The sequence below is a fragment of the Oreochromis niloticus genome, linkage group LG7, assembly GCF_001858045.2.
Source record: "Oreochromis niloticus isolate F11D_XX linkage group LG7, O_niloticus_UMD_NMBU, whole genome shotgun sequence".
Lineage (NCBI taxonomy): Eukaryota > Metazoa > Chordata > Actinopteri > Cichliformes > Cichlidae > Oreochromis > Oreochromis niloticus.
Window position 1 is genome coordinate 56,741,286 of NC_031972.2, and position 22,580 is coordinate 56,763,865.

A 22,580-nucleotide genomic window follows, 5' to 3' on the forward strand; every position below is an offset into this window, starting at 1 on the left:
TAAGAAAAACCATCAACTTATTTATTATGTACATAAACAGAGAAAGAATAAACAAAAAAAACAAACAAACAAACAAAAAAAAAAAAAAAAAAAAGAAACAGGAGAACAAGTTTTCACATTTTAAACGACAACAAAAATAGTCCTGTTTCAGCTTCTTTCTGCTTGTCTGTCGCTCGATCCAACATTCACAAATCAACTTATAACTCTTGCTCTAAACCTGTGACTCACACATCCCGTCTCTGTCCCTGTCCTGCTCACTCGTTGTAGCGCGACAGCTTGAGTCGGGGGATGATATTCATGGACTGCAGCTCCTGGAAGAGCAGCTTGCAGGCGTAGGGGATACGCAGGGAGGAAACGTGGCAGGACGACTTACAGTAATGACACCTGAAACACGGAAACAGAACAGACGTTTATGGACCACCCGGATTACACAGTTACCAAGCTTTTTTATTCACTGTGTAAACTAAAGTATTTCCCCTTCTTTCAGTTCATATCAATGTGCACCAGATCTTGTGATGGCCCCTAACATGTTTTCACCAGCAGAAACAGCTTACCACCCAGAGTATCCCAACAGCCCGCACTGCCCACACACGTCCACCTCGAAAGCATCGCTGGAAATCATGAGGCGCTCCAGGAGCAACATGCTCGCTCCGTAGCCGATCAGACAGTCGCGTTCCATCTCACCCAAACGCAGACCTCCATCTCGGGAGCGACCCTCCGTGGGCTGCCTATTATCATGACAGGTGGATACGCACAATTTAATTCAACACTTATAGGCATTAATCGAATCTCAACGTCACCACAGATGAGAAACTACCTGGTGAGAACGGCTCTGGGGCCTCGGGCTCTGGCGTGCATCTTGTCAAGAACCATGTGCTTCAGTTTCTGGTAATACACAGGTCCAAAGTAGATATAAGCCTCCAGAGGTTCTCTGAGAGAAAAGCAGGGGTCAGGCATTGTGTGCACATCAGGCTATCACATACATTATTATAAAATTACATACACATATAAAATCTATCATTTTTTGTAATAAAATAGTGGATAAATAAAGCATGGGATGATTACAACAAAATTCTGCCTTCTTTTTGGACTGCTGGTCCACAAATTTAAATGTTAAAGATGAAAGATTTTATTCTGTACACGTGATCTTTGATTTCAGACGGCAGATTTTACACAGAAATTAAATGTACAGTTTGCATACAGCAGATACAGCGTGGATGGGCACTAAAAGGGCCACTATGAGAATGTGCAATTTCTGCACAATGAAAACATTCGAGCAACTGTTTAAGAACTAACATTGTAATGAGAAAATGTTAACATCACACTGAGAAATGGTGTTTTCACAGCATTAAGAGAAATAAGACTTGTAAACAGTCATGAGTAGCAATACAAACACTTGTGTAGGAGCATTGTGTTGTGTGTGGTTATTAACCTAAAACATCCTCTATTAATTACCCAGTGATGCCTGAGGTGACGTAGTCTTTGCCCTGGTAGTTGTATCCATAACGGATGAGATCTTCACACACATCCTTCACCTTGCTCCCTCCGAAGGCTGTGCCATAGTGGAAGCGCCCATCCAGGACCCCTGCCTTCCCAGCCAGCAGTTCAATCAACTTTCCCACCTGATGAAGTTCAGGAAAAGAACAGCAGCTCTGTTCATTACACAAATCTGTTTGTGCTTTACATCCTCTCCTGGCACTAAATGTGTATATTAAGGGTGAGATTAGATTACACATGTACTCCTCAGGGTTGGTGACAGCAGTCCAAGAATGGCTGAGTTCAACAATTCCACTAAGATCGCACTCAGAGGACCCCTGACCCCATCACACAAAGAGAAACACCTACTCTCATATCACTCCCAGGCCACAGAAACATCCTCTGGAGCCAAGCATTTCTGAGCCTTTTCCATGGAAACCAGAGTGAGCAGCAGTAAAGATCATTCAGGTTTTTACAGTGTATGAAACGGAGCCAAGTCTCATGTCATTCACATTCATCACCATCCTACAGTTCACATGTACTGGCCACGTTTGATAAAACTTCCACACACACCGCTACAGGCGGTGGCCTCACTGGCAGCTGTCTCCGCAGCAACAAATATCTGTTTGTGAACAGTGAGATTGCTGCTTAACGGCGTCAATGGACGTGTGCTCTGGAAGCCAATGATAACCCAGAGAGAAGAGGAGCGGGGATAATGAGGGTTTTGTCTCAGGAGAGCCAGCACAAACTTATAAAGAGCGACAGCCACAGCGTCCTAGGTGACTCAGACTCAAGTCGTAGCAAAAAGAAAAAAACAAAACAAAACACACAAATAAAAACCAGAAGCACGTCCTCAAATTAGACAGCAAATAACCAGGTTTTCACCAAGAGAAAAGAAAATTTAACCACCCTGACAAATGTTACAACATCGGAGCAGAAATGACACAGCCAGTGATGAATTAATAGTCCTAAAAATAATCTGCAACCATGAATAATATATTTTAAATATTTTATATTTTATATTCTAGCTCCAGTAAATGGGTTGATCATTAAAGATTGGATCTTGCAAGATGTTTAGAGGTATCACTTTTTGCCTTTGGGGTCTTTTGATACCTTTGAGAAAATAATCATTTAACGGTTTATCAAACGTATCATTATCTGCAGATGATATTTCACACTGTTTTCTGACATTATGGTTGTTTACTGTTCATTTTACTTATTTTCTTCCCCTTTGGTTTATTTCTAAACAAAACAAGGGGGAAAAAAAAAACGCAAAAATACTGGCCATATGAATCTACAGAGAAAAATGCTGCAGAATTTGAGTTTCCACAGCTGTGAAGTGCCGCACCGTCATTCTGGAGGGATATCCATGAGGGTTCATGATGATATCTGGACAGATCCCTGTGTCACAGAACGGCATGTCCTCCTGTGGGACGATGAGGCCACAAACACCTGAAACACACAAACACACACACAAAAATATAAATGCACACATATGGCAAAGAGAAAACCAATCAGCTTCCCACGTGTGAGGATCCAAGCAGTGTTAACACATCACTTTGGCTGCACAGAATGTGTAATAGGCATTTTATAATATTTTGAATAGAAAATGTTAAATAAAAATAAACATAAGTTTTAAAACTAGGCTGCAGTTTTAATATTGTTTTAAGGAAAAGATCTGACTTTCTGACCTAACTGCAAGCACCAGTTCAGCAAACTTATAGTGTTTGTGCTGGGGGGGCTCTGTGTGGACCACTGGCAGAGCATGACATTTCCATACTCATGTGGACAGATAGGGACCTCTTTTGACTCGCATGATGTGGGGGGACAAGCACCCCTGGTAGCCAGGAGTTTAAGTGTGAGTGCAAATGTTTACTGAGGGGCCGAAGCACTCTTCCTTGGCCATGGTAAACAGATTGTAGGCCCATTTGCAAATGAAAAAAACGGAGAAAAAAAAAGAAAAAAGGAGTGAAGTGAAGTGAAGGAGAGCAGGAAGTGGAGAAAGGTGCTTAGCTGGACAGGGAGACTGGGATTACACACCCATGATTTTCAGTTCAAGTCAGAGGAAGTGGAGGGGATCAACTCGAGAGGAGAAAACGAATCAGTGCACGTGGGAAAAATTCACTATTAGCCGACCAGTCAGCGACGCAGCTGACTGCTGATGCCTTACAGGATGTTGCAACAGGATGTTGACTAGGAACAAGTGCAGCGATTAACAGGAAAGTCATCCAACGGCAGGAAGAAGGTGAAAAGAAAAAAGAAAAGGCGGGTAAGGCAGGGCCAGAAGAAAGTATAAAGAGAGAAAAGGCATTAAGAAAAAGGCTGATTATCAGGTTAAAAGTACTGCAAAAGAGGAGTGAGAGGACGAAGAATGAAGTTGGAAAACGGTGGAAAGCACCAGAGAGACACTACCAACAGCAGACATCCTTGGGTGTTGTTTGTTTTGTGTGAAAGTAAATGATAAAAGAGGCATGAAATCAGCAGAGAAAGGCAAGACAACAGCAAGGGTCCAGAGCCCTCCATCACAGCTCATACAGCTCCACAGTGGCGGCTCACACAATAGGCCCCTACTACTAACAGCCCGTCCGCCGCCTCCCCCACCTACACAGCTGTGTATGTGTGTGTGACCGGTAAATAATTAACTTATTCTGCTCTGCTGACCAGGACTTATGAGAGTAGTCATGAGAAGCTGGGAGATCCATCACTGCAGCCAAATTCACTTCTAATTAAACACTTTTATATATTGATGAAGAAATAATGAGTTTGTTCCTTTCAAATTACTCATCAGAGAAGAAATAAATGGTTGTTTTTACAGAGAGATGACCACAGTGAAGCAAAAATGTAGATAAAAAGGGTTTACTTTTCCTCTTTGAGGCAATTGTGATTAAAACTAGCTCCACATCAGCTGCACATCTGGGTGTCTCCATCCAAAACTCCTCCAGCTAACCCCACACTGACCCCTCTCCTTGTCACTATCTGAGACAGAAGACATTGTCCCATCGCGAGCTGACCGCCCAGTGCCCACCATGTTAATGAAGAGAGTAAATTATGCATGGCGCCAGTTAGCTTTTTGATTAAAACATCATACTAGCCCTCTATAGGGGAGGTGCTGCAAAACAATAGAGGCTATAAACACTTTTTTCCCCCCAGTAGCACCAGAATACTGCTGGGGTGTAATAAATTTGCATAGTCTGGCACAGGACAAAGAGCCAATTAATTGAAAAGCCTCTTGAAAGATGAGAACAGGGGGGCAGTGACAGAGCAGCAGCTAGTGGGACTTGACTCAACAAATGCTCCAGCACAGTGAAAGATTTTCCTCTTTTTGTCCAGGCATTTACAAATCTCTCGCAACAGGTTGAAAACCCGAACCCTCTGTACTCTCCCTCCAGCTTTGAGCTCCACATCTGTAAGTGCTGGTCTCACAGAGCAGGCCTTGTGACTGTCATGGGGTCGCCACCTTTCTGTCCGTGTCGACTGCTGAATTTGTCGCCTATCTCCGGTCTCCTGGTCTGCCTCAGGAGGATCTTGATGAGGAAGGCGTCTTCAGCATTGGACGAGATCATGACCTTTTCGATGTACGAGTCCGTTGACCCCTTATAACTGAAAACAAGAGAATTCAAACTGAGTCCCGTTTTTCCCTCTACATAGATATAAGAACTGAAAAAAATAGTCCCATAGTGATGTGTGTGGGCGTGGTGCTGGAAGCTGACTCACCTGATGGGCACGTCTCTGTACTGGGGCTGGCCTGGCTGGGTACTGCCCTCCAGTGGTGTCTGCGTGACAGTCGGCATAGATTTGTTCACCAGCACCTGCTTGTTCTCCACTCTCTCACCTGAAGCACACAAAACACATCAAAGAGTCTTAGACCAACTGGCCTACATAGACTTAAGGCCATTAAGTTCTCTTTAACTTGTTCTAACGTCCAATCTTTGACCAAAAACAAAAAAATGAAACCAAATAAGTTTGGACAGGAGACCACAAACCCCCAAGGTTTGTGGTCTCCTGTGCTATTTTTTTAACCTAAATATGATGAACGAGGAGTGGATCCGACTGAGAAGCGATCCGCACGCTAGAGCTCGACCGATACTGGAATTGATACTAATATTTGGCGATTTAAAAATCAGATATATTGGACGATTTTTTTAATACACATGAAACAAAAACATTTGCCTTATATTTGTTATGTGCAGTAATTTATGTCTCCTTCCTTATCAACATCATATTACAATGCAGGTTTAAAAATAAGTTTGGTTTACTCTATTATCCATCTGATTCTGCTCAGATCAACTGGCCGTCTTGTTTGTAGCATGTTGCCAACACGGAAGTAGCAGAGTGCCCTCTAGTGGACAAACTATGCAAAGTCAACACTGATAACATGGTTGAATGGTGTCTTTTTTCTGTTTCTTCTTTACTTCACTGTTAATTTATTGGCCGACAAATGAAAATTACTATATCGACAAATAGGATACATCAGGAGCTTTATATCAGTTGGGCTCTATTGCTAATACAGGATATACAAACAAAACTCAACTTTTTTGAATCTTAAATATTATTTTCATAATACAATTACAATTTCTCCAAAACTGCAGTAAGTCACAGGATGCTTTTAAAGGGGTCTGCCACATGAGGTCCAAATGATTAATTGAAAAGAAGTTACTGTACACCCACCTTTGCATAATAACGACATATTTTACCTTACAAAACAAAACAAAAGCAGATGCAACAGATTTACATTACAAAACGAACATCAGTTACTTGCATCATTTTTCAGCATGTTTATAACGCCACCAGACAGCAGGACATCAACCTTTGTTTCATTTCACTCGTCTCTACAATTTACTTGTAACTGCCTTGATCCTTTGCTCACAATCGATCTCATGGCTGCTGGCTGACTATAAGCTCTGGACAGCTTCAGCTTTAGCCACTTTCTCTTTGTTAGCTCCTTTAAAATGTCCATATTGAGCTTGGTGAGGGTGATTTAGGTGCCAGATTTGGTTTGTTGTTACAAACGATTTTGTGGTGGTTCCCCCAGGATTTACTCTGGGAACTCTCTGTGTTCACTCACAGTGAAGAGCTCAATAATGGCCACAGTGAGTGTGTGAGCAACTATTTGCCTGCGCTACCGTGCATGTGCTGTGCATGCATGAAATGGACCGGCTTGTAATCAGGCATACGTGAGGCCAACCGGCTGAGAATACTGAAATCGGTCAATTCCAGTCCCCAGCTTTTGATCAATTCAGTTGATAATCCACACTTGTACTGCATGATCCTATTTTCTTCTTCTTCTTCATACTAATAATATTGATGACACATTCCTAACTGTTCCAACTGATGAAAAAGTATGGAGATATGTAAAAAGTGGTGTGTGTAAATATTGCAAATTAGGCTTCACTTCTCTCTGAGTGAACCATCAGTAAAATCAAACTCCTGACCACTAATAATGACACAGATAATGCTCACAAAACGAATGCCACAGAAGAGGCTCTTAAGGAGCAGTGAACCATGCTGGATTCGCTCCAGTCCTGCTGGTACTCACCAGGGGAGCAGATACCATCAGCATCCAGGATGCTGTGCCTCCAGATGGGTTTTCGTGTGGCAGCATCCAACATGGGGCCCATCACCTTGTCGAAAGTCTGATTGGTGTAACGCCGCAGTGTGCATTTTGCATTTTTGTAGACAAGGCACCGTCCAAATCCTGTATGGAGACACATTTACTGTTACATTAGATTTTCTAATCTATTTCTATTTCTACCTCCTATTCTGGTATTTTGTTGCTTAAAAATGACTACACAGCAATTTTTTAAGTTGAACAGATCTCACACCTCTGTCCAGTGAGGCTTTGTTGAGGACCAGAGCGTCCTCGATATCATAGCCACTGTAGCTCATCACAGCTACGGTGGCGTTCTGACCAGCCGGCAGCTTCTCAAAATCAATCAGCTCGATGGTTTTTGTTTTGACCATCGGCCTTTGAGGATAGGCCAGCAGATACATCAGGGTGTCGATGCGGTTTCTCTGGTTGTAGCCGATAGTCCCTGGAGAGAAGAATCACGAAGATCAGATTTTAAAAAAAGAACTAAATTTTTAATAAAAACTTGTATATAACTCACTGTGTGTCTGTAATCTAGTGATTTAGGGCATCTATAAGCAAATATATAATTGTCAATAAATCCATGTTTAGAGGATTATCGGTGTTACTTCCTCCTGCTTAGACCCCTCTTATATTATGGCCTAAAGTCTGGCCTCCATGGAGGCTTTGACACTTGTCAGATGATACTGCTTCACAGTTACACTGTGTGTGATAACAGGGCCGGGCCACACAGCCAGATTTGCACATGTATGGGAGCCGTCCATACAAAACAGACAAGGCAGAGAATATTGGGCCAAATATAGTTCCAGTCAGTGTTTTTGTAAAGACTGGGAGGGCGGGGAGGAAGGGATGGATGAAGGTAAATGCAGGGGTGGGGGTGACCGCAGTCCTTACGAATGTTAGCAGGGCCGTTTGGGGAAGTTCTGGTTACCAAGGAGCTCCGGGTGCACACTCAGTGGTCTTTTGCAGCTGAGCACACTGACCCCCCGAGCACAGCCAGAGCAGACACAATGAATTGCTAATGACACTCTGGGTGACTGGCAGGGAAAGGGCCTCTGCACACACAGCACAAAAGAGAACCTACGCAAGCTCCCCATGTTTGATGTTCATGCTCACACACACACACACACACACACACACACACACACACACACACATATACACATGAGACACTTAATCACACATACAAATGCATTCTGACAAGAAGTGGTGCAGGAGTGGAGTTTTGGGGGAGAAGAACCAGCAGGCTGCTTGTATCTATACCATTTGTTATTCTAATGCCCTTTTGTATGATTTTAACTTGTGCAAATAAAAGTGCAAACTCTGAACCAGCAGATTTAGGAGGCTTAGGAACACCGTTCATTTGTTCATGTAAGATTAAATTACTGTAAGAGGCTGTGTTTGTGTGTGCACTTGCAGCTGTGGGGAGGATGTTTGAGAAAGGATTCGAGATCCTTGCAGTTTAATGACCTGTGTGCTACCTGCTCAGCCCACTCTTACCCATTGCCTGCTTGCCCATAGCACACTGGTATGTGTTCCTGGGTGACTGGTTGTGGTGGGGGTAGGGAATGAGGCCGGCACACACTCCGAGCAGCGTGAAGGGCTCGATCTCCAAGTGTGTTGTGTCCCTAGAGAGGTTTTTAAAAAAACAAAAAAAAAAACAAACAAAAAAAAGGAGGTGGTAACTTACTTGACATACACCTGAACAATCTTTTCGTTTTACTGAAATCAGCTTATCATGTGCCACTGACTTGTTAATCATGTATTCATAAAGGGCGATCTGACAGTCGTTCTCCTCGTTGACATCCAGATACTCCACCAGGCCTTCATGTAGGAAATCCTCAAAAGTTCTGAAGTAAATAAAGTACAGAAACTATTAATAAAAATCTACTGTTTGGGAAGTTCCTGTATGTGGTGTGACTGCAGAGACACCCTGCAGGTGTTGAGGACACACTCATAATTTCACAAATATGCACGATACTATCCAATGACTTTTGTTTTTCAAGCAGTTGTATAATTGATGTTTATTAAGTTAGAAAATAAGCCAATGTGGCAAGTTTAAAAAACAAAACAGTAAGTTAAAGAGCTGCTTCTTTAACAGCAGTCATTCTCTGCACTCCTACCCTCACCTGTAGCCCTGAGACAGGTCTTCGATGTGCTTGTTTTTCACCATTGGAACTCCCTTCTTTACTATGATGTATGGCCTGCAGAGGGAAACACAACAAAACAAAGCTGTGTGAAAAACATTCTTACAACTAAAGAACTCAATGTTACGCTAAGCAAACACACACACTGGTGTGTAAAGATCTTTAGGTTTTTATTCACAGCAAACATTTATTTCCATATTATGCTATTTTTTCTAAACTTCCGCACCTGCAGAGTCGTCCTCCATCAGATGAGATGTAGACGCAGCGGTCGCTCAGATTTGTGGAGATGGACACAAACTCATTGATGAAACCCGCCCTGCGCATCAACCTGAAAGTGTTGATCAGCTTCTGATGGTCTCGGATCACACCAAGGATGTTACCTGTGGACATAATACAGATAAGGAGGACAGACATTAAATAATAAACATATTTTTGGGGTTAGAAGACTAATGTGCTGAGCTAAGCACATTCTGACTTTGTGTATTCAGTAATCTTTAAGATCCAGCAAACAATTGTTATGCAATTGTGATGCAGCACGCCAAAACAGGCTAAACACCAATTTTAATTTATTGTTGTTACAAAACCCTTTAACAAGAAGAACCCATTATATTGATCCTCCTTTGATTATTTTTTATGACTTTTTAACTTCATTCTTTCAAATTCATGTCACTGTCATTTGTAGCACGTTTGTCAATGTTGAAAACATCTGATGGATCACAATGCACACAACACTATTGTCACAGCGTAGAGACAGAAAAGTTGCCAGCATCATTGAGGGGCTACATTTTGCTCTCTGACTAGCCAGGTAGCGTCTGTAGGTGTGTGACTGTGATGAGTGAAGGTTTTCCCCTCACAGCAGAGATGTTTGCTGGATGTAAACCCACTCAAAAGAGTGCACCGTTAAATGTAGTTTATGCATTAGAGACTGTTCAATAATAACATCTTTTGACATAGTTTTGACAGATATTGCAGTTAAAATTAGGGACAGTAGGATTGTTCTTGATTGCATCATTGCTTGGTTGTTTGTGTGTCTTTGGACAACGTTTCCCCTGCTTCGTCACATTTGTTTAACATTTAGAGATCACATTAATAAACACATGGATTTTGTTTATCCAATAATTTACCAGTTGCTTTCTCAGTTAGTCAAATTATCAGTAAAATGCCAAAGAATAGTAAACCATATAACAATGGCCACAGTACAGTAAACACCTGTCTGAAGCTCATACATTATCTGTTTACCATCATATAAAACAAGAAACATCGGCACATTTGACATCTAAGAGGCTAAAACAGGACATTTGTGGGATTTTTCCACAAAAAAGCCACAACAAATTATTAATCAGCTGATTTTGGTTAAAATTCGAACTTTAAATGCAAAGGAGTGAAGGCGGTATTTGTAAGACACCGCAGCTTACTGTGGAAGAAACGGGGCTCTAACTGCCTGTAGGGGTGTGTTCATATCAAGTCTGACAGACAAATGACTGGAGAACAGAGGAGACACTGTGCTCTGCCTCTGTGTGAGGGCACATTTGCACTGAACACACTCTGAAGGGCTTTGACACCTGCTGCTACCAACTAATTAAATGGTATGGCAGCTAATATAATTTGACAGTTATCAGTGGCGAGACAAACATATACAGTAATTAAGGGGCCAAGTTTTGACTCTAGAATAATACCTACTGCTGTCGTGTAATGAATGAATTATCAGCCTCACTGTGAAATGCAAAATTACCTTCTGTAAACTAAACAGAATATTTTTCCCTTCATGTTCATAAGCAACACATTCAAAACAGGGAGGATTAAGACTTTCTTTTCAAGCGATCTAAAGCAAAAGCCTCCGGTGTTAATTCTCTCTGTGTTTATTTATTAATTAGGCTCCACTGCGGAGGAGGAGGTTTACCATTGAGGAAGACGAGAAACACGCTCGGGTAGGAGAGCTCCTCTCCACACAGCAGGTTCACATCTTCCACTCCGAGGTTGAAGGCCAGCTTGATGATGGGACCGTCCTCCATGTCGGTGGTGATGTGCGTCATCAGAGCCAAGTTCTTTACCAGACCACAGGCCTACAGATACACATATATAATAGAGATGGACCGATCCGATATTACGTATCGGTCTGATACTGACGTAAATTGGATCGGATATCGGAGAGAAATAAAAAATGCAATCTGATCCATTAAATATCAAAAAAGCACCTCACAAAACTTGCGACATGGCGTAACTCGGCTCATAACCGTAGCACGTCGGAGCAGTGTGCTCACGTGATAGAGTGGCTGTGTGTATTTGTAGAATCGCTACCAAACCGGCATTTCATCTCTGAGGAAGTTATCCCAGAGAGAAGTAAAGCAAGTGTGTAAGTTCATCTCTGAATGTTTGTAAAGCGTTCCCACGTTAAGCTTAACAACCGATATATGGAGCAAGTGCCTCTCTCTCTCTCTCCTGCTGCTACTTCAATCGTGAAACTGATCAATGATCAGCTGATCGGCTTTTCTGTCGTGAGTCCGTCTCTCTTCTTTGTTTTTGGCCCACTTTGCACCAGAAAGAGGAAACCAGCGGCTGAACAACAGCAGCACGTTTAAGCTTGATAAGCTGTTGTTAGAATTTATTTAATATTACTTTCTACACCAGGATCCTTTTCTACGTAGCTGACGGCTGGTAACTGTGCAGGGACGGATCTAGCAAAGTTTAGCCAGGGGGGCCGATAGGGCATTAACAGGGAAAAGGGGGCACAAAGACATACTTTTCTTTCTTATTCTCATTTAAAATGTCTAGCTTTTAATAAATAATTATCTGAATCTTACACCCAAAGTTTTAATCTGATGTAAAATGTACAGAAGTCCATTACTGTATATAGTAACTGTTAAGTCTAATATACCCTAGTAAGCTATAGTACTTTTAACTTTGGGAAGATACCATCTGTGCAGTCTGCAGTTCTGTTGAAGAAAGATGTTGAATCTATTTAATTATTCTTGAAAAATAATTTATTTCTGTGCATTTTTTTTTTTTTCACCCTGCATCAAATTAAAGTTGATTACGTCAATTAAGCATCATGAGGTGGAGGGTGGGGGGTGGTTCTCTATTTTTTTATGCTGGGAGTTTGCAACCCTATTAGTTAGGTTGCTTAATATTTCTGCTAAGTACTCTTTAAAATACCAGAATAGGGAGGATGGAGCAGGTTTAAGTTTATTAGATTGGTCAGTGTTGCTGAACTATGAAATATTTTGGGTGCAGTGTATTTTTTTTTTTTACATACAGGTATAACAGAATAGCTTTAGTGTTGTTGTTTATTTAAACTTGAGTATGAACTTATACAAAATGCAGCAAGATATTAAAAAAAACACTTATTGATTAAAAAACACTATATCGGATTCATATCGGTATCGGCAGATATTCAAATTTATGATATCGTATCGGTATCGGACATAAAAAAGTGGTATCGTGCCATCTCTAATATATAATCCAATGTTATCCTTGTGGGAACACACAATAATACAGAAACAAGAGTTTTTCTAAGAGTCTCAGTGTCAGTAACTTCCCCTCCAATCCCTATTTAGAGGTAGATCATTGTCTAACCAGCACAGGGAATGTTTTAGCATGAGAATAACTCATTAAAGTAAAAAAAATAATTTGCTGACCATGATTCCTATATATAGCAGTATATGTGCCACAGGATATTAGCCTTTGAGAAACCTCCTGGGCCATCAGGTGTGGCTGCCGCAGCACACTCACCTCGCCCTCAGGGGTGTCAGATGGACACAGCATTCCCCACTGTGACGGCTGCAGGGACCGCGGCCCGCTGACCTTCCTCGTCTTCTCAAACTGGGAGGAGATCCTGGTCATCATGCCGAGAGCTGAAATGTAGGACAGACGAGACAGGACCTGGGTGACTCCCTGACGGTCCATCTTGAATCTCTTCAGAGACCAGTTACCCTGTTGCAAGAAAACAGCAAACAGTTACATACTGCATAGTAAATATTACTTAGTACAAAACACTTTATTGCTCATTAATGCATTTTAATGACTGAAAAGCATCCAAAAATGGATGCTAGAGTGTGCCAGTATTAGCAACTATACATAAGTGGAGCATGTTTCATTGTAACATTACAAAAATTCATGCAATGACTCCAAATTAAGAAAGAGACATTTCTGGTTTAAATTCTGAAAGCGGAAGCAGGATTTCACTCTTAATGTTGTTTTAATATAAATCTATAAATCTATCTAAAAAAGAGCAGGTTGTCAGTAACTCCTGCTTTCTAATTTTTGTTTGTTTGATCAGTGACCACTTTATTCTTCTATTAGAAGTATATCATGGGAAAATTTTAAGTTAACACTCACATAGGAACAGAAACTGAACCTCTACTTAATTGGAGGCACTACAGTTGATGTAGATACGCCTTCTTGATTGTTTTTTTTTTTTAGCTATCATAAGCATCTTTAATAAAAGTAATAAACATTTTGATATGTTAAATGAACATTTCCCCTGCATGTCTGTTTCTTCTGGCCTGCAGCTCCATTTATCCTTCAAGACCGTTTTGCGAGCTGTTTGATGTCAGATACTGACTTTAGAGAGAGTCCAGCCAACTGACCAGGACACCATTAATACTGATATTTTAGTTTTTCCTATTCAATATTTGATCAACTCAATACGAAAGATGAACGAAAATGATTTTGGTCTATTTTCGTGAGTCGTGACAAAGACTTTCATGTCCACATGCTTTGTATTACAGTGCTGTGAAATGTAACTATATATAATAATAAAATGATCACTAATAGCCTATTTAAAGGTTTTTTTGTTTTTATTCGTGTGTAATCAAATATGAGATTTTTTGTTTTTGAAATTTTAACTAGCCAATGCACAGACATTTTTTGCAAATTAGAGGATCTGTAACTTGGAAAATGTCAAGATTTTATCTTTAATAATTTTCAGCTATTTATGTTTAAACAAAAAAATAAATAAACATAAAAAAAGCTTTGAAAGCAATGAACCATTAAAAAAAAAAAATCTTAACAGTGTCTGATATATGAAGCTAAAATTGTCATTATATACACTAAAATTTTGGACCATAAAATTTTTATGCAACATGCAGATGGTTGAGCAGAAAACTTTCCAAAATGTGGCTTGTTTGAGATGAAACGACCTCTTTCTGAGCTAACACGGAGCTAAGTGACAGAGCATGGAGAGAACCAGTGCTCAGCCAGATGTTTGTTAGCACAGGCTACAGCAGCCATGACTTGCTCACCGTGGATATTGCATTGACCATGCCGTTGGTGATCTGATCCTGCCGCATGTGCTTGACAACATCAAACTGAGCTGCTCTCTGTTTGGGGATGATCTGGTCTGCGATTTTCTTCAGTTCGGCGTTAAACTTCTTAAAGAGATCTTCAAACAGCAGAGACAGGAGCTAGAAAGAAGAAAAAATGCACATGTTTTTGTTTGTTTTTTCAAATTTCAGGTCTCCTGGCACGCAGTGTCAGTTCACGTGCATCTACTGCCAGATGTAATAACCAGGTGTGCCAGCTCACAAGTAAGCCAGGTCCCTGTGGTCCTCTGTCCAGTCTACAGGAGGGAACCTCTCTTACAACCCCCACCCAACCTGTGCATTAGCATACATCAAAACAAACAGGCAGCACTGCTTGAAATTAATAAAGAAATTAAGCTTCCATTGCGCAGCCAGGCCAATTAGTTGAATGTCAGGGAACCATAATTGGAGAGTGAGGAGATTGCTGGCGTTGTTAGTATGTAAGCCCCCTATTGAAACAGGGCTCTGTGCTCCCCCCTCCCTCGATCCCTCCATCTCCTGCTCCTTATACAGAGCAGGTTGGGGGGGAAATTAAAGGCCTTAAGACAGCAGTAATTACATTATCAGAGCTGGCCCTGCGGATTAGCTCAATCGCTCCAGTCAAGGCAGCATTTCTATTGTCACGGTGCTGAAAAATCCCCATGCTTCCACAGCCTCGGGATTTTGGTGCCACCGCATATCTCTCTCCTGACAAAGCCAGGCTGAAATACTAGCGGGGGAAAGGAGGGGGGGTCGAAAACAAAACAGGGAAAAACAAAGCTGAGGGAAAATAATGAGAGTCTTATTAAAAGAAGGTGGAAGGAACAAAGGTGCAGGTGAGAGATCAGGCCTGGAGCCGGCGCTGTCCTCTGGTGCAGCGCTGTGATCCCTTCACACTGAAGCATGCGAGTGTTGGTGTGGTTCTGCTCGTATGTTATTAATAAGCATCAGGCATGTTTTGTTTTCTAGTTGTTTTATGAGTAAAGAAAAGGAAGTAAACACCTTTCAGCTCACAAACATGGAAAAAAATCAATAATAATCATTTAAAAGCAAATTTAAAGTCTGAACTCTGGCTCATTTGGTTTTAAAGAACAAAAACACAACTGAATGAAGCATTAAATAAAGGCAGTGCATTAAAACCTCAAGGATGACAGGTGCACAGAAGCTTACCTGTCCAGCCAGTTCAAGACGTTTGTTGCCATAGTAATCTCTGTCATCCACCTTGTTGTCCCCTTGAGCCAGGATCACCCGCCGCACCATCACGGCCAGGTAAATACACTTAGCCCGAAAGTTAAACTCTTTCACCTGGACACAAGTTATACAATCTTTACATTTTGTTGAGTAACATTTTAGTGTGAATGTCAGTTATCCTGGTGAGCATTCTGTTTACATACAGGCACATGTGTGAGAATGAGAGATGCTAACAGCTCTCTGGCCTCTTCCATCTTTGTTTTCTTGGGGCCTCCCCACATCCGCTGTCTGCGCACTTTATTCCCAAGATACCTCAGGGCCTGAAACAGAGCAGCCAAACAACATTTGATTCAACCTTTTTGAACAAAACCTTTTTGATCTTATGCACAAAAAACAAAAGACATAACAGCACCCCACCCGACCTCACTGATAATTAAAAGGGATGAAAGCCTCGACTCATTATCACCACCTCCTGTCTATTAAAGTGGAGTCTTTTCATACATAAAGCACTAGTTATTCATTGTCATAATCATGAATTAATAGATTATATTTAGTGACCCAAATGAAGACAAAAGACAAATTTACTTCATTAGTTACACTTTGCCAGGTTAGATCTTCTTTTGCCTTCAGAACTGCTTCAATTCTTTGAGAGACAGATTCAACAAGGCGTCAGAAACATCCCCCACATATTTTGGTTCATACTGACATGAAAGCATCACACAGATGCTGCAGATTTGTCGGCTACACATCTATGATGTGAGACTCCAGTTTCACCATATCACAAGGTGCTCTATTCGATTGATATTTGGTGACTGTGAGCTCACTGTCACATGCAAGAAACCAGTTTGAGATGATCTGGCCAGCAACAACACAGAGGAAGGCTGTGGTTTTTAAATGCTGCCGAATTAGTACAAATCATGCCAATAAAAAAAAAAATCCCCCCAGCAGCAGTCTGAACTACTGACACAGGGCATGTTGTTTAATCCGAATTCTGACCCAGTCATCTTAATGTTGCCTCAAGGTGCGTTACATACTAAGGTAAAGACCCTACAATAAGACATCGAAAACCCCAGCAATCAGATCCCATATTTCCCATATTTTAATTTTGGAGACAGCGGGAAGGAAAAAACCCTTTTAACAGGAAGAAACCTCCAGCAGAACCAGGCTCAGGAAAGGGCAGCCATCTGCCATGACTAATTTGGGGGTGAGGAAGACAGGACAAAGACAGGACAAAGACACACTGTGGAAGAGAGCCTAATGAGCCAACATTTTTCTAATCTTCTTTATCAAGTTCTAATGACTCTTTGTGAACTGTAGCCTTGGTTTCCTGTTCTTGGCTGGCAGTAGGTGTGGTCTTCGGCTGCTATAGCTCGCAGCACTCATGCTCTTCTGGTATATTAGTTATAAAGAAAGGATGGCAGTTCTCAGATAACCAATCAGCTTGAAGAAATCTGGACATTCTCCTCTGACCATCCAGAGAATGCGTTTGACTGGATTGTGTGGAGAAATCCCAGCAGATCAGCATTTTCTGAAATACTCAGATCATCCCATCAGGCACAAGCAACCATGGTATGTTCAAAGGAACTTAAATCAACTTTCTTCCCCATTCTGATCCTCAGTTTGAACTTCAGCACGCCGTTCTAACCACATCTAAAAACCTGAATTCACTGATTTGTTGCCATATTGTGTTAACAAGCAGTTAAGCAGGTTTACCTAATAAAGCTGTGTGTATATGTTACATCAACTTTCAGTCAGACCAGAAAAGCACCATGAAAATCAGTTAATTTTCCAACCAACCAAATGTCCAAAACAACAAATATAAATAAATATTAATATTAATTAATGTTACAGTCTGAAGGAGATATTTTGTGTATAAGATCAACATAATGAATTTTTAACAGGGAACGGAGAAACGTGTATCAGACTCTTGGTAGGTCAAATGAACCACAAAGGGCGCAATGTGCACCCACACCTGAGTAAGCACCCAGCTGGAGTTCTCAACAGAATTATAGCAAAGGTCAAAGGTTAATAGGGCTGGACCACCCAAATTGCCCTCAAAACGGCATAAAAAATAAAAATAATTATTATTACTATTTCGTTGATTCTTTAATGTAAAAAAAAATTGTTTAATTTAGAGAAATTAAAAAAAACAACAAAAAAAAAACATCAGATGTGTCCGGATAGTGTCTGAATTAAAAAAAAACAAAAAAAAGATGACAATCAAATTTGGTTTTGCCAGATTATTTATCATAATCTGATAACAATGTTTCTTAAGCCTTATCTGCCTTTAATTATATAGATTTAGGCCTCATTGTGCACAATACAATGACCCAATGAATACCATGAAAAGACATCACGGAGGCTGGCAGACAGAGGAACACGAGAGCTGTGGCGACCGGTTGCTAGGAAGCAAATATGGCCTCATCAATGCATCAGCGGTTCCTCTAACAACATAATCTTTATGAAAAACAAATTGGCCGATTGCATTCATCTGTAGATGTCAAAGAAAAACACGTGGGCCTCATGAAATCGCCATGAAAAGCATTACTTAACTGGTTGGTAAGACAAAACCTTCGTCATCTGATCTCAAAGAGACAAAGAAAATACCTTCTGACAGCAGACAGCCAATAGAAACAGAAACAACATCCTGATCTGCAGACATCCGCAACTAATGATCACACATTAGAGATGCCAAGCAATTCACACTGACTTTTATGCACTCCCACCCCAAAATTATTATTTTTTAACAGTTTTGTGAATCAGGATTTTATCCACTTCAGCATGAGGAACATTTCTGTTTAATAAACAGTCAGAAAATTAACATCCACTCTACATGTGCATCAAAAGGTGTTGTTTTCAACACCAGTTTATTTTTGTTGGGTGATTTTAACTTGTCACATCTGTAAATATGAAGGTGGGGAGCTTTTTTACAAAAACCAGCCGGCAACAAACAACAGGCTGAGGTTCTGAGGGGGCTACGTGACCAATTGGTCATCTTTGGTGGTGCTAGGACCATCTCTCTGCTAAGATAAGCCAGCCAAACATTGGCTGTAGCTTCAGATTTCCTGCACAAACATGAGAAGCAACAGTGCTCTTATAACACTCAGCAAGAAGGTGAAATTTCCAATTCCAACAGTTCAAAACTCAAACAAATATTTTTAAATAGGGATCAGGTCTGTAGTTATGTATTACCTGCTGCTTATTGCTTTATGTCCCTCCTTTTAACTTTTTGATGAGGTCTGAGTTTTGTGTTCTTCATGTATGAGTGTAGTTTTACAGTGGTTTAAAGACCCATCTAAGAACAGGCAGAGCAAATAAGCCTAGGCTATAGATGTGCTTCTACAAAGTGCTGCAGGGATAAACCTGAAATCCCTGAAATATGTTTGCATTTAGCTCTTACTGGTCCCTTTTCTCTCAAATCCAGTGGGTTTTTTCTTTTTTGAACAGTTCATTGTTTAGATACTTGAAATAAGGTCTGTGGGTAATCCAAGTGTGAGATATTTTCATGTTTTGGTCTACAACATAATATATGTACAGACATCCACCCAGCAATCCAAGCAAGGTGTTTGCCAAGTGGCAAAATAAGAAGACAGACATTGGTGGTTGTATTATATGTCATCATGCTGAGAACAGGAGGTTAATTTAACCTCATTTGCACCTGAAGTGTAAGGCAGAGGTTAGAGAACAGTCTACGGTTACAGCATACCTACAGCACAGATTTGACAGAGATATACATCCCATGCATGTTACTACATATCTCCTGTTAGTGGGGGTGAAGTTCAAGTCTTATAACCCTTAGAACTGTAGTTCTTTTATAGCATAAACATTAGCACTGTACTTTTAGTGCTTTTTAGTGCTCCTTCAGTTTTGTAATATTACTTCTTTTTTTTTTCCTTATATTACCAGTATATTGTCTTTGGAAATCAAAGTTCAAAGATAATTAGAGCTTCAACCTAAAGTCAAGTCCATGGGGCTAAACTGACTTGAGTGTTTGTTTAAGCTTGAAATAACATCGGCCAGCTCTGGCTCTCTTGGATTGATAAAATACCTGAGTCTGTGTGAAGATTTGTGCTTTCTGGCACTCCTCCAGGCTCGGGGCGAAGCTGGCCATGACACTCTCCTCTGTGCCGATCATCTGAACTATCTCCTGGTCACTCTCCACACCCATCCCCTGTGTGGATGACATGTAAACAGCGTGTGTAAAATGTTTGTAAAACTACAAAAAATAAAAAATCTTGTTATATTTAGATAAAAGCTTATCTGGGGAGGGGGAGTACATGAGACAGGGAGTGTTCACAGGGAGGGGTGAGGTGAGGAGGGAGTCATAATGTTGCCTGACATTTGCTTATGGAAATGTGAAGCTGTGGGAACTGATTCCAGATCGTCTCTGCAGCCGCTGCCAAACAGAGGGAGGGCTGGGGAAGACGTTACCCGGCAAACACAAGTGCAGCGAAAACACAGCGAGCATGCAGGCTCGGTCAGACTGCGGATAGTGACACTTCACACTCATAAGGTAACATGTTTGAAGAGGTCTCTCCTCAGAGGGCAAAGAAGTTCATGATACCAGCTGTCAGCTAACATTTTCATTCAGAGGTGATGCAAGAAATGTAATCAGCCGAGCAACTAATGAAACTACAGATCTAAAACTATTCACCATCTCATATAAAAACACTTCTCTATATATGTAACTTAAGCTTTGAAACAACTCCAAGCTGTAGCAAAAACAAAGACAGAGACTTTGGAAACACTCACAGGTCTTTGCTTCAATCTGTTGGGCAATAACATGACAAACATCTTCATCTCTGACCATTTACCTGTGCTATAGCACCACCTACTGGACTTATTTCAGCAGACTAATAAAAAAAATCATCCCTACCTTAAATATGATGGCAATGGGGGCATCCTCTGACAGCGTGTTGTGTCTCAAGTAGAATCGGCCTTGTTTAACAATAATATTAGTTCTGCTTTTCTTTTCATGAGTGGAGCTGGAGAGGACACAAAGAGCAGAGCGAACACGAGCGTGATTAGTGTCATGTTCATGTTCACCTTATAACTGTGTGAGGTCTCTCTGCATACTCAGACTTCCTCCCACAGTCCAAAAACTTACACCCTTGCGCAACTGAGCAAGGGTGTAAGGGTCATTCAGTGTCAGGTCATCAAATGTCTCCCACCTGACCATCTGAGATTTTCCCGAAAAAAGTCCTGAAATATGACACTACAGCTAGATTTAAAAAAGTGTTTTTCCTTCTACATTAAAGCTTTAATGTCTATAAAACAATTGCCCTGATTTAAACTTTTAATTTTAAATCATAATTAAATAATGCCATGGACCTTGTGTACAAGAATCTGTCCCCTACCTGCAGAATCGTGGCCTCCAACATTTGCTGTCACAGACAGGACACTCAAATATTTTCTGACCTTCAAGCATCCATCAGGCTGTTATCACAAGCTACATTCCTGAAATACCAGGGATTTCCCCTAAAACATTCCAATGTTAATGTTGCATAATTCCTAGTAATTAGTGCATCTTTCCCTGGAATTAATTCAAGAAAGACTGATGATCACAGTCCTGGTGGAAATTTTTTCCTTTTAGATTTGATGAACTGAAATGGAATGACCCACGAATATATCAGAGTTTCACAGGTCTTAAACTAGCAGCTTCACGTTATGGTTTACACCAAACACCAGTCACAGCATCCACACTCATGAGTCGTCTCCACGCTTCTGCGCTTCCGGGCAGAATCACAAAGAAGAAGCCAATAAAACGATAAGGTTAAGATGGTCAAACAAGACAGCTACTGAAAAGAGACAGCTGATTTTTTCTTTACATGTCTGCCAAGAAGGCAACTTTAAAGTGATGGATGAACAGCTGCTAATGGACATGTTGTTACAGTACCTGGTAACTGATGCTCCAACTGCACCCTTCCTGTCCTGCTCAACAATGATTCGGTTCTTGGACAGCTGTTCTTGGATCAGAATGACTTTCTCCTGACCTTTTACAATGAAATAACCCCCTGTGGGGAAAAAAAAAGGGGACACTGATCAATTTAACTGGAGAACCTGATGGCAAGTCATTTTCTTTTACTTAATTACTCTCAGAGTGTGTAAAGGCAGTTTTAACTCTTTACTCCTTGAATCTCTTTTCAGTAATGAGCCGTTTCTGTCATATTTCAGACCTGCTTATAGTACAAATTTTCTGAATGTGCATCAGAAATTAGTGAGGGTGATCACTGCCTGTACAGCCACCCTTGGAAAAACCTGGAATCTATTCTAATGGTCATCAAACATTTTACTGATATGTACTGAGATGCCAAAACTCATCATTAAGGGTCCAGGTGAGGCCCTTGAGGGGGAAAGAGTTACAATGAGAGTGCTACGGTTACGTGCCTGGATCCAGGGGACATTCGTTGAGTTTTGAAAACTCCATCGGCGTCTTTCCCGTGAGAACGCAATTAGAGCTTCGCAGCATGATGGGCATCCTGAGAAAAGCAGAGTTATCTACATTAATAAAATATGAATATTGCTTATTACCGTGTTGTTATAAAGAAGAATGCGTCAGCACAAATGAGTGAAGAAGGTCAGTTTATCAGCAAACAAAGCTTAAAAATCACAAAAGCTGAATTATTTTTTTGGCACTTGTTGGCTTACTGAGCTTTGCTGGAGAGGTTTTAAATTTGTAGATTTGATATAAATGCAATATAAATATGTCTGCATCACAGAACAGGAGCAGGGGAGGGGGAAAAAAAGATACCTTCCGATGGGCAGCGCATTGCGAATTATCCTCTGACTGCCGCGGGTGTACTCTATATCCACTGTGATCGGCGCAGAGTAAGTCATATCTCTGAGACGACACTGTGGGATGAGACAGATGACTCTGAGCTATATCTCATCATCTTTAAA

The 22,580-nt window shown here is 40.9% G+C and overlaps 1 protein-coding gene across 1 annotated transcript in view; it reads right to left on the reverse strand.

Annotated features, from left to right (window-relative positions):
• The window catches only part of polr3b (polymerase (RNA) III (DNA directed) polypeptide B), a 27,231-nt gene continuing 4,651 nt past the window's right edge, over positions 1-22,580 (reverse strand). The window contains exons 6-28 of the mRNA XM_019361498.2: positions 22,432-22,532; positions 22,068-22,159; positions 21,577-21,694; positions 20,557-20,665; positions 19,729-19,851; positions 15,884-16,000; positions 15,660-15,794; positions 14,451-14,612; positions 12,940-13,140; positions 11,111-11,273; positions 9,437-9,590; positions 9,193-9,267; positions 8,815-8,913; positions 8,564-8,691; positions 7,299-7,508; positions 7,013-7,171; positions 5,191-5,308; positions 4,934-5,076; positions 2,825-2,928; positions 1,456-1,622; positions 818-931; positions 555-728; positions 1-384 (exon numbers count right to left, since the gene is read on the reverse strand). Coding sequence (XP_019217043.1) covers positions 255-384; positions 555-728; positions 818-931; positions 1,456-1,622; positions 2,825-2,928; positions 4,934-5,076; positions 5,191-5,308; positions 7,013-7,171; positions 7,299-7,508; positions 8,564-8,691; positions 8,815-8,913; positions 9,193-9,267; positions 9,437-9,590; positions 11,111-11,273; positions 12,940-13,140; positions 14,451-14,612; positions 15,660-15,794; positions 15,884-16,000; positions 19,729-19,851; positions 20,557-20,665; positions 21,577-21,694; positions 22,068-22,159; positions 22,432-22,532 — 3,096 coding nt within the window. The 3' untranslated portion in view covers positions 1-254. The remainder of the gene's footprint in view (positions 385-554; positions 729-817; positions 932-1,455; positions 1,623-2,824; positions 2,929-4,933; positions 5,077-5,190; positions 5,309-7,012; positions 7,172-7,298; positions 7,509-8,563; positions 8,692-8,814; positions 8,914-9,192; positions 9,268-9,436; positions 9,591-11,110; positions 11,274-12,939; positions 13,141-14,450; positions 14,613-15,659; positions 15,795-15,883; positions 16,001-19,728; positions 19,852-20,556; positions 20,666-21,576; positions 21,695-22,067; positions 22,160-22,431; positions 22,533-22,580) is intronic.